A 15,516-nucleotide genomic window follows, 5' to 3' on the forward strand; every position below is an offset into this window, starting at 1 on the left:
GTTGGCCAGACCTGTGTTGGTCTTTCTCCGTACGTGCATTGTTTAATGTTTGCATTCATTGGTAAGGCCCATTTCAGTTATTCACTGATTTTGCTTCCTGTTGGTACCGTTCAGTCGTTTAGTGAAGATCGTCAATGATGTAGATGATGGGGTCTCTTCTTTTTAGTCATCCTCGGTTCCGAGGAACTGCCTTGCTTCCACACTAAAAATGAGTTCTCAGGTGACTGATGAGTCCAATGCGGGACCTACAGTCTCTGTCACAGGTGGGGCAGACGGTGGTTGAAGGGGCGGGTGGGTGGGGTGCTTGGGTTGATGTGCGCTCCTTCTGCTGTTTGCGATTGGCTTCCGCTTGCTCCTGGCAAAGAGACTCGAGGTTTTCGGCGCCTTCCCAGATGCATCGCCTCCACTTTGTGTGGTCTTGGGCCAGGGATTCCCAGGTGTCGGTGGAGGTGTTGCACTTTTTCAAGGAGGCTTTTAGGTTGTCCTTGAAGCATTTCCTCTGCCCACCTGGGGCTCTCTGCAGATGGTGTGACCTGTCCATCGGAGCTGATCGAGCGTAGTCAAAGCTTCGATGCTGGGGATGTTGGCCTGAGCGAGAACCCTGACGTTGCGCCTATCCTACCAATGGATTTGCAGGATCTTGCGGGGGCAGCGTTGGTGGTACCTCTCCAGTGCTTTGAGGTGCCTCTGAGGCATACAGGAAGGTGGGTATCACTACTGCTCTGTAGACCATGAGCTTAGTGCCGGGTTTGAGGTCCTGGTCTTCAAACACACTCTTCCTCAGGCGACCAAAAGCTGCACTGGCACACTGAAGGCGGTGTTGGACTTTGCCATCGACGTCTGCCCTTGTTGACAGTAGGCAGATTGGGAGAAGAGGAAGTGCAACGAGACCTGGGTGTCCTTGTGCACCAGTCACCGAAGGTAAGACTGCAGGTGCAGCAGGTGGTTAAGAAGGCAAATGGTATGTTGGCCTTCGTAGCGAGAGGGTTTGAGTACAGGAACAAGGATATCTTGCTGCAGTTGTACAGGGCCTTGGTGAGACCACACCTTGAGTATTGTGTGCAGTTTTGGTCGCCTTATCTGAAGAAGGATGTTCTTGCCATGGAGGGAGTTCAGCGAAGATTCACCAGGCTGATACCTGGGATGGCAGGAATGACGTATGAGGAGAGATTGGGTCGATTGGGCTTATACTCGCTGGAGTTTAGAAGAATGAGAGGGGATCTCATTGAAACTTATAAAATTCTGACAGGACTGGACAGACTAGATGCAGGAAGGATGTTCCCGATGGTTGGGGAGTCCAGAACCAGGGGTCACAGTCTAAGGATAAGGGGTAAGCTATTTAGGACAGAGATGAGGAATTTCTTCACCCAGAGAGTGGTGAACCTGTGGAATTCTCTACCACAGAAGGCAGTAGAGGCCAATTCATTAAACATATTCAAGAAGGAGTTGGATATATTTCTCAAGGCTAAAGGGATCAAGGGATATGGGGAGAAAGCAGGGACAGGGTACAGAATTTGGATGATCAGCCATGATCACATTGAATGGCGGAGCAGGCTCGAGGGGCCGAATGGCCTACTCCTCCTATCTTCTATGTTTCTGTAGAAGTGTCTATTACAGGAATCCGCCCCAAACAAGAATTTAAAGAGGGAAGAAGGTCTACCTCCTCTTCAAAGTTCTCCCCCAGTGTCAAAAACAAAAGATAGACCATCTGGAGAACCTGACTTCGGGAAGCTCTCTGTTAGCTGAGTGCGTATCCAGTGGCCGTTTTTCTTTGCTGTGGGATGCACGCAGCCTCTCCTTATAACTGACGTTACGAGAGTGAGGTGAGGGGCGGGGGGCCATGCAAAATGGCTGATTCTGTGCGGGGGAACAGGAGTTATTTCAATACCTGTTAATTTATTTTTCAGATTGACGCTGACTGAGGTAATTTAAACAGCAAGTCATCCCCTTTTACTCTCTCATTCCTTTAATCACAGCCCACAAGCTCTTCTAAGTCAGATTCCAGTCATTCATCCCTATTGGGATGAACTTCGAACTATATTTGCATCATGCCTGATGTCTAACGAATCTCCTAGCAATTGCCTGGATAAATGAATGGACTGGCACTGTAATGATTCGCTTAATTTTCTTCGTTTTAAATCAACTGGTTGCCTCTCGGGCAATTTAGCTGCAAACTTTATTCAAATTATTGACGCAAAATGAACTGCCTTTATATCGCAGTTTATCGTCTCCTGGAATATCCCAAAGTGCTTTTATAGCCAATGGATTCATTTTGAAATCGTGGTTATTATGTAGGACAAGTGTCCGCTGTGGCTCAGTGGGCAGCACTCTCGCCTCTGAGTCAGAAGGTTGTGGGTTCAAGTCCCACTCCAGGGGCTTGAGCCCCAAAATCTCGGCTGACACTCCCAGTGCAGTGCTGAGGGAGCGCTACACTGTCGGAGGTGCCGTCTTTCGGATGAGACATTAAACCGAGGCCCCGTCTGCTCTCTCGGGTGGATGTAAAAGATCCCGTGGCACTATTTCGAAGAAGAGCAGGGGAGTTGTCCTGGGGCCAATATTTATCCCTCAATCAACATCACTAAAACAGATTACTTGGTCATTATCACATTGCTGTTTGTGGGAGCTTGCTGTGCGCAAATTAGCTGCTGCGTTTCCTACATTACAACAGTGACTACACTTCCAAAAAAGTACTTCATTGGCTGCAAAGAGCTTTGAGACGTCCGGTGGTCGTGCAAGGCACTATAGAAATGAAAGTTTTTTTTTTACAAGTTATTCCTAATTCCCTCCCCAAACCTCTTCACGTCTCCACCTCTCTCCCTCCTCCTTTTAAGACACCAATTTAAAACCTACCTCTTTGACCAAGTGTTTGGCCGCCTGTCTCTTCCTTTGGCTCGGTGTTGTATTTGGTCTGATTTACGCGCCTGTGAAGCAGCCTTGGGGGATTATGTTGAAGGCGCTGTATAAATGCAAGTTGTTGTTGTTTGGGGAGGGTGGCGGCAGATTGCAGCTGCTTTTTCAATGGTGGTGCTGGTTCAGGGTTTGCCTGGTCCGTTCCCAAACCACACGAGTCTTGGGCCTTGAGCCCAGTTTTTTTTTTTAAATCGGGCCTTCTCTTGGCAAATCTGCCAGATCTACTCGCAGGGTTGCTGCTGGCAACTGGGGAGCAGCACAGATTCACCAGAGTGATACCTGGGCTAAAAGGGTTAAATTGTGAAGGACCGGCTGCATAGACTGGGTTTGTATTCCCTCGCGCATAGGAGATTAAGGGCTGATTTAATTGAGGTGTTCAAGATGATTAAAGGATTTGAACGGGTAGATAGAGAGAAACTATTTCCTCTGGTTGGTGGGCAAGTCCAGAACAAGGGGGCACAACCTTAAAATTAGAGCCAGGTCATTCGAGGGTGATGTCGGGAAGCACTTCTTCACACACTGGGTAGTGGAAAAACTAGAACTATCTTCCCCAAAAAGCTGTTGAGGCTGGAGGTCAATTGAAAATTTTAAAACTAAGATTGCTAGGTTTTTACAATAGCAAAATACTGCGGATGCTGGAAATCTGAAATAACAACAGAAAATGCTGGAAATACTCAGCAGGCCAGGCAACATCCGTGGAGAGAGAAACAGAGTTAACGTTTCAGGTCTGGGACTCTTTACAACCTTTCGGACTCGACATCAAGTTCAACAATTTCAGATAATAACCCCTGCCCCCATTTTTCATGCTGTATGATTTTTGCCATTCCCATTTGCAACATTTTATCTTTCCTACCTCTTACAAAAGTTCAATTCCTTCCTCCCCTCCTTAAACACCGCCCCCCCCCCCCCCATCTCTGCACCTGCTTAATATCTGTTACATCTCCAGCTTTTTCCAGTTCTGATGAAGGGTCCCAGACCTGAAACGTTAACTCTGTTTCTCTCTCCACGGATGCTGAGTATTTCCAGCATAGAAACATAGAAGATAGGAGCAGGAGTAGGCCATTCGGCCCCTCGAGCCTGTTCCGCCATTTAATGAGATCATGGCTGACCATCCAAACTCAGTACCCTGTCGCTGCCTTCTCCCCATATCCCTTGATCCCTTTGCATTTTCTGCTGTTATTGCTAGGTTTTTGTTGGGCCAGGGTGTTGATGGTTACAGAACCAAGGCGGGTCGATGGATTTAAGATACAGATCAGCCATGGTCTCGTTGAATGGCTGAACAGGTTGGAGAGGCTGAATGGCCTCCTCCATTCACGTTCCCATGTTTCAATGGCGGTGGAACATCCCTACTTTAGGGACCAGTGCCCCGCACACCCCATCAACACCAATATAAAAGTCTTTTATTAAGCAGCCATCAGAGGCAGAGTAACTGTTGTAATGTGAAACGGGCTGTGGTGAGAGCTTTTGATCTCTGGGGTTGGGCCTCATTATTATTTAAATGATAGGCTTATACAGGAAGCCACATACAGATTATAGCCTGAACTCATACCATTGGGGTTTTCATGGGGCCCATGTGTCTGCTTGAGAAATGTAATTTTTGTTCTGTCCCTGATTATGGCCCGTATTTTCCCGATCGGAGGCTTCCTGTGCGTGCGGAGGCCTCCTATCGGGAAAAAAATCTACGAACTTACCTGATGGCTCCCGAGGTCCAGCCATTTCCGCTCCTGGGCCTCTCCAAACTCAATGTGCAGAGGCCCACGTATCCCAGGGGGCGCAGGCGGTTCGCAAGCGTCCCTGGGATCACGTGGGCCATGCGGAGTCAATCGGAGAAGGGAATCTCCCTTCATACTTTTGACAGATAGACCCGTCAAATATATGAATGGCGATCAGCCCAAAAACACACTAAAACATTAAATAATTTTTTTAAAAACCATCACATTTTTAAAACAAGTTAAAATTACATTAAATTAAATATTTTAAACAAAAATTAAATTTTTTTGAAATAAATAATTGAAGTTTTTTACAGGGCTAAAAATAAACTTAGCTTTTTAAAAAGTGTTTTTAAAATTATAAATGAGTCCCAACTCTTATGCTGGTTAAAGCAGGCCTTATGCTTTTACCAGGCGTAAGATTTCTAAGGGTTTTCTGCGGGCGGAGGGTCTCCAGAAGGCGGAACTCTCCGCCCGCAGAGGCCCTTCTCCAGGGCAGGCGTCTGATCTGTTAAGAGCATTCTTGACCGATCGGAAATGCCGGTTTTCAGCGCATGCCTGAAACCGGCATTTCCGATGTCCCTACGGGTGGGTACACAGCGCGGACACACCCGTAGGCATTGGAAAATATGGGCCTATGTAATTCAGGCAGCTACTTGGATGCTCATTGTAAGGTCCCAACTGTCAATTGTTTTGCATGGTACTCTGAGGAAGTGCTGGCGAAATATACTGCTGCCTCAGTGCCACGATCTGCAACAGGTCAGCCGTACAACTGTGGCTTAGCTTCTCCTCCTCCACCAGTGCTCCAACAACAATTAGGAGCCATGCAGCTGACGGTGAAGTGACTGCTAACCTTCTCAACCTGGACTGAGAGACTGACCCAAGCCCCAGAGGTGAAAGGATCTGTCCCTTCCCAAAGGTGTTGATTCCTTGCTGGGATGTGGTTTCACTGATGCCCCCCATCCCCCGACGCCGTGCCAAAGTGGCAAATCTTCAAGCGCGAGGCTCGACACCAGAGTGTCCGCAGGCTAGACAACCGGTGTTGGCCGGGGAAGGCAGAAACCCCAGCCAAACCCAATCCTGTCCTGACTAAATGTTCACCAGGGAGGGGGTGCTGGGTGGTTCATCCAGAGCAGGAACCCTGGCAGATGCAAGTTTCCCAAATCCTGGGACGTTGAAGCCAATTGTAATATCAACATCCTGGGGGGTCACCATTGACCAGAAACTTAACTGGACCAGCCACATAAATACTGTGGCAACAAGAGCAGGTCAGAGGCTGGGTATTCTGCGGTGAGTGTCTCACTTCCTGACTCCCCAAAGCCTTTCCACCATCTGCAAGGCACAAGAGTGTGTTGGAATACTCTCCACTTGCCTGGATGAGTGCAGCTCCAACAACACTCGACGCTTGACACCATCCAGGACAAAGCAGCCCTCTTGATTGGCACCCCATCCACCACCTTAAACATTCACTCCCTCCACCACCGGCGTACCGTGGCTGCAGTGTGTACCATCTACAGGATGCACTGCAGCAACTCACCAAGGCTTCTTCGGCAGCACCTCCCAAACCCGCAACCTCATCCACCTAGAAGGACGAGGGCAGCCAACGCACGGGAACACCACCACCTCCAAGTTCCCCTCCAAGTCACACACCATCCTGACTTAGAAGTATATCGGCCGATCATCGTCACTGGGTCAAAATCCTGGAACTCCCTCCCTAACAGCACTGTGGGAGTACCTTCACCACACGGACTGCAGCGGTTCAAGAAGCCGGCTCACCACCAGCTTCTCTAGGACAATTAGGGATGGGCAATAAATGCTGGCCTTGCCAGCGACGCCCACATCCCATAAAAACAAACTCCATTTTTAAAAAAATATCATCCTGTCCGAAATAGGCTAACTCGGCACAGACTGAGGATCAAGCCTGGAATGTACAACTCCCCATCTGGACCAGCTGAGACATTGGGAACAAGCCCGAGGCTAGACTATATCGTAACCAATTTCACCACCAAATTCCGTCCAGCATTCACGATTTTACTACTGACCCAGTACTGTAAATATTCAGTTGTGCTTCAGACTGTAGCTGAATGTTGTTAAGTGCCAGCAGACTTTGAATTGCCAAATGCTGAGGCGAATGTTATAGCAGATGGCGTTCCTTTATGTAAACCACATTTTAATATTTAAGAGATTTAGTTTTGAAGTTTTAACTCCAATGTGGTCAACAGGAAGTTGGGCCAATTCATGAGACCAAAATGAACTAGGATTGGAGAAACATCTTTCGAAAATGGATTTGACTTCCTTAATGCATGTTTACCTTTTATTTATCCCTCAACCAACATCACCGAGAGAGATTACCTGGTCATTATCTCATTGTTGTTTGTGGGAGCTTGCTGTGTGCAAATTGTCTGCTGCGTTTCCTACGTTGTAACCGTGACGACGCTTCAAAAAGTGCTTCATTGGCTCTTTGGGACATCCTGGGGTCATGAAAGGTGCTATAAAAATGCAAGTTCTTTCTATCTTTTTGCACTTCAGCTTGCAAGTTCGATTAGAACAAGCACGCACAGCTTTTGATGCCGTGCTGCTTGCTGCAGTTACTGCGTGTAAGAAGATACTAAAAATGGTGGTTGACTTGAGTTCTTCCAATGATCGTGCCGTGAACAAAGTTTTTGAAAAAAGCCTCCAAAGCGATTTTCCATAAAATCAAGACGGGCTTCTTCGACCAGCTGCGCTCCTCCAATTCTGCCCTCTTGAGCATCCCTGATTATAATCGCTCACCCGTTGGCGGCCGTGCCTTCTGTTGCCTGGGCCTGAAGCTCTGGAATTCCCTGCCTAAACCTCTCCGCCTCGCTACCTCTCTTTCCTCCTTTAAGATGCTCCTTAAAACCTCCCTCTTTGACCAAGCTTTTGGTCACCTGCCCTAATTTATCCTTATGTGGCTCGGTGTCAAATTTTGTCTTATAATACTCCTGTGAAGTGCCTTGGGATGTTTTGCCACATTAAAGGCGCTATATAAATACAAGTTGTTGTTGTTAAATAATGGAGCTGTGGGGATTAATGAATACTTTGGAGTTTTGCTCAGTGACCTTTTTAGGAGGGTCAAGGAGTATCTATGCATAACTTTTCCTCGAGATTAAATGGGTACAGGAAACTTTGTGCTATCCGGCACCGACGGGACCGAGCTGTTGCCGTCCCATCAAAACTGCTGGACAAACCAGCGCTAATGTTGAAACATATGGAGATTTTGAGCTCCGTATCTGGCAACAAACCCTGTTGCTTAGCAACAGCTTCTAAACAGTCGGCCGTACCTTGCAAGCGTCTCTGTAGCTTAGCAACAGCTTCAGCGAGACCTTGCAGAGCCTGACTGGTGGGGAAAAAAAGCAACGAAAAGAAAATAACCTAACGAAACGGCTCCTGATTTTGTCGGTGGCTCGAGCATTCCGAACAGTTAACCTCCGGATAAACCAAAGTTTCCTGTAGATTGTACATGGTCTAAAGAAGGAGCAGGCTTGATGGGGCCAAATGGCCATCTCTGCTTCCATGCTTTGCCTTGGGCCATGACCAAAGTGATTGGAAGGATGGTTTTTATTCATTGAGCGATGTCTATATGTGTGTCTCTGTTCTTCATAGATTAACATCCTGACGTTTGTTGCTGAGCTCTACTGGTGGTTCGAAGTGCTGAAGCCAGAATTTGTCCGCCCAAGGGAGATTCCAGATCTGGAAGGTATGGGATTGGCATTAATGTTACCCAGCAGGTCCTAGCCAGCTATTGCCATGGCAACTAATTCGAATGGTTGAAAGGAGAAACAACCGGGTTTATAGGAAACCGCACAGTACATGCCCCTACTACGTCATTCATAAGAACATAAGAAATAGGAGCAGGAGTCGGTCATTTCGCCCTTCAAGCATTCAATAAGATCATGGCTGATCTTCTACCTCATCTCCACTTTCCTGCACTAACCCCATATCCCTTCATTCCCTTAATATCCAAAAATCTATCGCTCTCTGTCTTGAATATACTCAATGACTGAGCCTCCACAGCCCTCTGGGGTAGAGAATTCCAAAGATTGACCACCCTCTGAGTGAAGAAATCTCTCCTCATCTCAGTCCTAAATGGCCGCCCCCTTATTCTGAGACCCTGTGATTTGATGAGGAAGAGGGACAGTCAGGAGCTGTTCTTTTACTAGAATATGATGTTGCAATGTTGTGTCCAGATTGATTGTTAATGGACAAAACACGTTAGTCAATGATGAGTCACGGTCTGTTCATGACCTAATTAAAACAATGACCTTCCAATACGTGTTTTGGCCAATAGTGAGACATCATCCTACGCTGACGATAAATAAACCTTGGTTGGCCTTTCCGAAAAGTTGATAGTAGGAAACTGTTCACTGTGTGTGGTAAACCACTGTTTGTATTCCTGTTTGTCCTGTTTGTATTCCACTGTGTACATGCCTGGACATGCCTCGGCTGACTCCTCCCACAGGTCCTAGTATAAAGGTGACTGCTCCCCAGCCCTTGGGATCCTGGACCGGTCGACCACTCGAGGCAGACCTCCATTCTGTTGTTAATAAAAGCCTTTAGTTACTCTTCTAACTCTCAGTCTTTTATGAGTAATTGATAGCGCATCACTGTGTAGATGGAATAATGAAAGTGAATGAGTGCTGGAGTTAAGAACATAAGAAATAAGAGCAGGAGTAGGCCATACGGCCCCTCGAGCCTGCTCCGCTGTTCAATAAGATCATGGCTGATCATCAAACTCAACTCCACTCCCGATCTCCATATCCCTTGATTCCCCCAGAGTCCAAAAATCTATCGATCTCGGCCTTTAATCTACTCAAAGACTCAGCCTGCACAGCCCTCTGGGGCAGAGAATTCCAAAGATTCACAACCCTCTGAGTGAAGAAATTCCTCCTCATCTCGGTCTTAAATGGCCGACCCCTTATCCTGAGACTATGCCCCCTAGTTCTAGACTCTCCAGCCAGGGGGAAACAACCTCTCAGCATCTACCCTGTCAATCCCCCTCAGAATCTTGTATGTTTCAATGAGATCACCTCTCATTCTTCTAAACTCCAGAGAGTATCGGCCCAATCAACACACTCTCTCATCATAGGACAGCCCTCTCATCCCAGAGATTGAAGTGTTCAGTGTACTACACTGTGGTGTATGTAACTTGTTCCACCTTAAGAGAACTTAAGCCTGTTCCACCTTAAGAGATGTACTACTTTCTCTGGCTGCTGTATACGGTAATACCGGTGGTGACCACACCGGTATATAAGTGCTGTGTAGTAATTTGCTGGGTAGTACAGCCCTAACCTCTGAATAGTAAAGACCTATTGAAAAGTTATTCTTGTAGTCTGTGTCAGTAATTGACCTTAAATATAACTGGAACACACAGACTTAACATACACATGTGTCACTTTAATTCACTGCTTCACTCCCGCTCTGATCTCTTTGTCCTCGGCCTATTACATTTTTCCAATGAAGCTCAACGTAAGCTCGAGGAACAGCACCTCATCTTTCGATTGGGCACTTTGCAGCCTGCCGGACTCAACACAGAGTTCAACAATTTCAGATAATTATCCCTGCCCCCATTTTTCATGCTGTATGATTTTTGCCATTCCCATTTGCAACATTTTATCTTTCCTGCTTCTTACAAAAGTACAGGATGTTCAATTCCTTCCTCCCCTCCTAAACTGCCCCCCCGCCCCCCCCCCCCCCCAACCTGTCTCTGCACCTGCTTAATATCTGTTACACCTCCAGCTTTTTTCCAGTTCTGATGAAGGGTCCCAGACCTGAAACGTTAACTCTGTTTCTCTCTCCACGGATGCTGCCTGGCCTGCTGAGTGTTTCCAGCATTTTCTGTTGTTATTTCAGATTTCCAGCATCCGCAGTATTTTGCTATTATACTACACGTGAATTGTTTGGCATTTTCACTTCCCTTTTGCATGGTCACAAAATGGGGCTTGGATGAAGAAACCTCTTCAGCCCATTTCATCTCCGCCCCAACTGTCTTTACATTACAGGGTCTCTCTCTGTCCAGTGGCCTCCGTCAGACTCTGGTGACCCATTCCAGCAAGGTGCCTGCTTGCTGCTGGATTAACCCCCCTACCCAAGCTCACAGGATTAAATTATGAGGACAGGTTGCATAAACTTGGGTTGTATCCCCTTGAATTTAGAAGGTTGAGGGTGATCTAATTGAGGTGTTTAAGATGATAAAAGAATTCGATAAGAGTAGATACAGAGAAGCTATTTCCTTGGCGGGCAAGTCCAGATCAGGGAGGGTGCCATCTTAAAATTAGAGTTAGGCCATTCTGGAATGAAATCAGGAAGCACCTCTTCACACACAGGGTTGTGGAAATCTGAAACTCTGTCCCGCAAAGGCTGTGGATGCTGGGGGTCAGTTGGCATTTTCAAAGCTGAGATCGACAGATTTTTATTAAGTGAGCGAAACAGCTCAAAGGCGGATAAATGAAGTTGAGGTACAGATCAGCCGTGTTCTGATTGAATGGAAGAACTGGCGCGAGGGGCTGAATGGCCTCCTCCTGTTCCGATGTTCGTCCAGCTCTTTCTAAACCAACCATGAGAACCTAAAGCATGGAACCAGAGAGAGACATTCGGCCTATCGATCCGATTTCTTTCTTGTGCCATGAACTCCATCTATCTTCGTTAATCTCTTGAACAAACGCCGTGCATTAGCAGATTATTTTACTAGGTTTGATCTAAGGGAGATTGTTGATGTAGAGGGAGCGTTACCTGATGGTGATGGAGGCAAAAAGCTGGAACATTTTCTATTTTCCCAGCACTAGAGAGATGGGGATTGCGGGGGGAGAGAGGGGGAGGGGCGGGGGGAGGGGCGGGGATTGCGGGGGGAGAGAGGGGGAGGGGCGGGGATTGCGGGGGGAGGGGCGGGGATTGCGGGGGGAGGGGCGGGGATTGCGGGGGGAGGGGCGGGGATTGCGGGCGGGGATTGCGGGGGGAGGGGTGGGGATTGCGGGGGGAGGGGCGGGGATGGGGCGGGGATTGCGGGGGGAGGGGGAGGGGCGGGGATTAGATGGGGATTGCGGGGGGGAGGGGGGATTGCGGGGGAGACGGGGAGGAAGATGGGGACTGCGGGGGAAGACCGGGGGGGGGTGGGGGAGAGACTGGGACTGCGGGGGAGACGGGGAGAGAGACGGGGATTGTGGGGGGAGGGGGAGAGATGGGGAGGGAGGGGGCCACATGTTGGAAACTGGACCTGGTGCATGCTGAGATATATTGATGCCTTTGCCGTGCTCCAGATGATGGGATTGATGCACTGGAAAATCATCCTCTCGGTCTAGATAAGTAGTTGACCCTCACCATCTTAACATGACCCTTTCAGTGTGTGTGATTTTTGTAATGCACTGTCGCAAGAACCAACCTACTCGTTTCTGTTCCAGATGCTTCTGGAAGTGGATCCAACACACCTACAGGGGCCGAGAGCACCAGGTAGGCCTTCGCTTCAGGAGGTCCATCCAGCGCAGTCGGACTTCACATTTTGTAATCCCTGCGAGTTCCTGTTGCAGCACAAGATGGGACTGGTGGTGGTGGTGGTGGTGTTGGGGTGGAGAATCACGGCTGTGAGCCCGCATTCGGTAACGCAGTGAATTGGGGTTCGACCCCAGAGTTGGCACTCTGCAACTGGCAATCTAGAATATTCCATCATCGAATCCCACAGCCATTCGGCCCATCGAGACTATGCAAGAGCTATCCAGTTAGTCCCACTGCCCTGTTCTTCGCCCATAGCCCTGCAGATTCCTCGAGTGTTTCCAGCGTTTAGCTGTTGTTTCAGCTTTCCATAATCTACAGCATTTTGCTTTTTTGTTCTCTGTTTTATACCCTCCCTTTATTTTTCTAAAAAATAAAGAACAACAACAACAACTTGCATTTATATAGCGCCTTTAAACGTAGTAAAATGTCCCAAGGCACTGCACAGGAGTATTAAAAGACAAAAAATTTGACACCGATCCACATAAGGAGAGGTCGGTTTTAAGGAGTGTCTTAAAGGAGGAAAGAGAGGCGGAGAGGTTTAGGCAGGGAATTCCAGAGCTTAGGGCCCAGGCAGCTGAAGGCTCGGCCACCAATGGTTGAGCGATCAGGGATCCTCAAGAGGGCAGAATTAGAGGAGCGCAGAGATCTTGGGGTTGTAGGGCTGGAGGAGATTACAGAGGCAGGGAGGGGCGAGGCCATGGAGGGATTTGAAAACAAGGATGAGAATTTTGAAATCGAGGACGATAAAACGGATAGCCTTACATAAAAATATAACTGAAACATCTCATGTACAGGCCTCCGAGATCTCTGCGCTCCTCTAATTCTGGCCTTTGAGCAGCCCCAGTTCCGTGCCTTCAGCTGCCTAGGCTGCTAAGCTCTGGAATTCCCTCCCTAAACCTTTCCGCGCCTCTACCTCTCTTTCCTCCTTTAAGACGCTCTCTACCCTAATATCTTCTCAGGTGGCTCGGTGTCAAATTTTGTTTGATAACGCTCCTGTGAAGCGCCTTAGGATGTTGAAGGCGCTATATAAATGCAAGTTGTTGTTCACAAAGGCTCGTATCTTTTAAGACACGGGGGCCATTTTTGATTTTGCCGATAGCCCCAGGTGCCTATTGTCCCTGCCTGTGACGGTGCAGTGAATAGTCACCGTTCTGGGCTCTCCCATTTGAATTTTGAGGTAAACGTTCTGTGTGTACAAAAACAGTGGGGTCGGGGGGGAGGAGGGGCCTTGTTACAAACCAGTTCTGGCCTCTACTAAAGAAACCGAGAATTGGGAGTCCAGCCAATGTTGACAATGCCGGAGGCGATATTTAAGCCTGGCACATCAATCATGTTGCTGCAAATCATCAGAGTTCTATTCAAATCCAGATGGGCGGAGATAGAAACAAATATGAATTAAACTGGTGGTAGTGTTTCAGAAATCGCTCTCTTCTTTTAAATGAACATCAGGCTTGGCTTGCAGATTTCCAGAGGCCCGCAGTTCTGGTTGGAGGTGGTGATGTTTGGCACCAGTGTTTAGTGTATTGGATGTAAACAAAGCTGGGGTGGGGCGGGGACGGGGGGAGGGGATTGGTAGGCCGGAGTGCGGAGCAGGCTTTTCCCCAAGGGACTCCTCTGAGCGGTGTATCAAAGGCCCGAGAACGCAGCCTCCTCATTAATCAGGAGGGGACGGTACGTGTGTGAGGGGGGGTCCGTGTTAGGATCTGTTGCTTTATATAAATCCTACAGGCTATATACGTTTGAAAATTGCCACTCACCCGTGACCTGCACTTGCACAGTACTTATTTAAAAAAATTTAAAAAAATGTAAATGTTATTGTAAAAACAGATGTCTGTTGAGTTACATTTTTGCAGTGAACTTGGTGAAAATGTGAAGTGCCTAAACGTTGCTTGACTGAAGCAGATGTGGCTGTAAAAAGGCCCTGTTTCCTAACTGAGCCTCTGTCCGGCCTGTTTCTCAACACTCTGTTGCTGAGGCCTGTAGCATGTCGAGTTCAGTTCCGAATTAGACTTGGGTGTACAGGGCACAATTTCAAAATTTGCAGATGACACAAAACTTGGAAGTATAGTGAACAGTGAGGAGGATAGTGATAGACTTCAAGAAGACATGGACAGGCCGGTGAAATGGGCGGGCACGTGGCAGATTAAATTTAACACAGAAAAGTGCGAAGTGATGCCTTTTGGTAGAAAGAACCAGGAGAGGCAATATAAACTAAAGGGTACAATCCTAAAGAGGGTGCAGGAACAGAGAGACCTGGGGGTATGTGTGCACAAATCGTTGAAGGTGGCAGGGCAGGTTGAGTAAGTGGTTAAAAAGCATACAGGATCCTGGGCTTCACAAATAGAGGCACAGAGTACAAAAGCAAGGAAGATATGAAGAACCTTTATAAAGCACTGGTTCGGCCTCAACTGGAGTATTGTGTCCAATTCTGGGTACCGCACTTTAGGAAGGTTGTGAAGGCATCTGAGAGGGTGCGGAAAAGATCAATGAGAATGATTCCAGGGATGAGGGACTTCAGTTACATGGATATACTGGCAAAGTTGGGGTTGCTCTCCTTAGAGCAGAGAAGATTGAGAGGAGATTTGATAGAGGCATTTAAAATCATGAGGGGTCTAGATAGAGTAGATAGATAGAAACTGTTCCCATTGGCGGAAGGGTCGAGAACCAGAGGACACAGATTTAAGGTGATTGGCAAAAGAACCAAAGGCGACATGAGGAAAAACTTACGCAGCGAGTGGTTAGGATCTGGAATGCACTGCCTGAAAGGGTGTTGGAGGCAGATTTAATCTTGGCTTTCAAAAGGGAATTGAATAAGAACCTGAAGGAAAATAATTAGCAGGGCTACGGGGGAAAGGGCGGGGAGGGGGACTAGCTGAAGTGTTCTTGCAAAGAGCCGGCACAGGCTCGACGTGTCAAATGGCCTCCTTCTGATCTGTAACCATTCTATGATTCTAAATCCCTCCCTGGCCTCACCCCTCCCTATCTCTAACTTCCTACAGCCCTACAACCCTCCGAGATCTCTGCGCTCCTCCAAATCTGGCCTCGTGAGCATCCCTGATTTTAATCGAGTATACCATTGGTGGCCGTGCCTTCAGCTGCCGAGGCCCTAAGCTCTGGAATTCCCCCCCCTAAACCTCTCCGCCTCTCTCTCCTCCTTTAAGACGCTCTTTAAAACCTACCTCTTTGACCAAGCATCTGTCCTAATATCGCCTTATGTGGCTCGGTGTCAAATTTTGTTTGATAATCGTTCCTGTGAAGCTCCTTGAGTCGTTTTACTGCATTAAGGACGCTATATAAACACATGTTGTTGTTGTTGTGTCCCGGCTCAAAGGAACTTGCATGCTTAGGCACAGCTAGAAATAGAAATGGCCACTGGGCCAGCTAAGCCACA

The 15,516-nt window shown here is 47.9% G+C and overlaps 1 protein-coding gene across 1 annotated transcript in view; it reads left to right on the forward strand.

The window, feature by feature from the left end:
* Window positions 1-15,516, forward strand: part of camsap3 (calmodulin regulated spectrin-associated protein family, member 3) — a 253,651-nt gene that overhangs the window by 196,741 nt on the left and 41,394 nt on the right. The window contains exons 7-8 of the mRNA XM_085971657.1: window positions 8,244-8,337; window positions 12,035-12,083. Of these exons, the coding sequence (XP_085827783.1) occupies window positions 8,244-8,337; window positions 12,035-12,083 (143 nt within the window). The remainder of the gene's footprint in view (window positions 1-8,243; window positions 8,338-12,034; window positions 12,084-15,516) is intronic.

The sequence above is a fragment of the Somniosus microcephalus genome, chromosome 31 (assembly GCF_052327205.1).
Source record: "Somniosus microcephalus isolate GS21.2 chromosome 31, FLI_Smic_1.0, whole genome shotgun sequence".
Classification (NCBI taxonomy): Eukaryota; Metazoa; Chordata; class Chondrichthyes; order Squaliformes; family Somniosidae; genus Somniosus; species Somniosus microcephalus.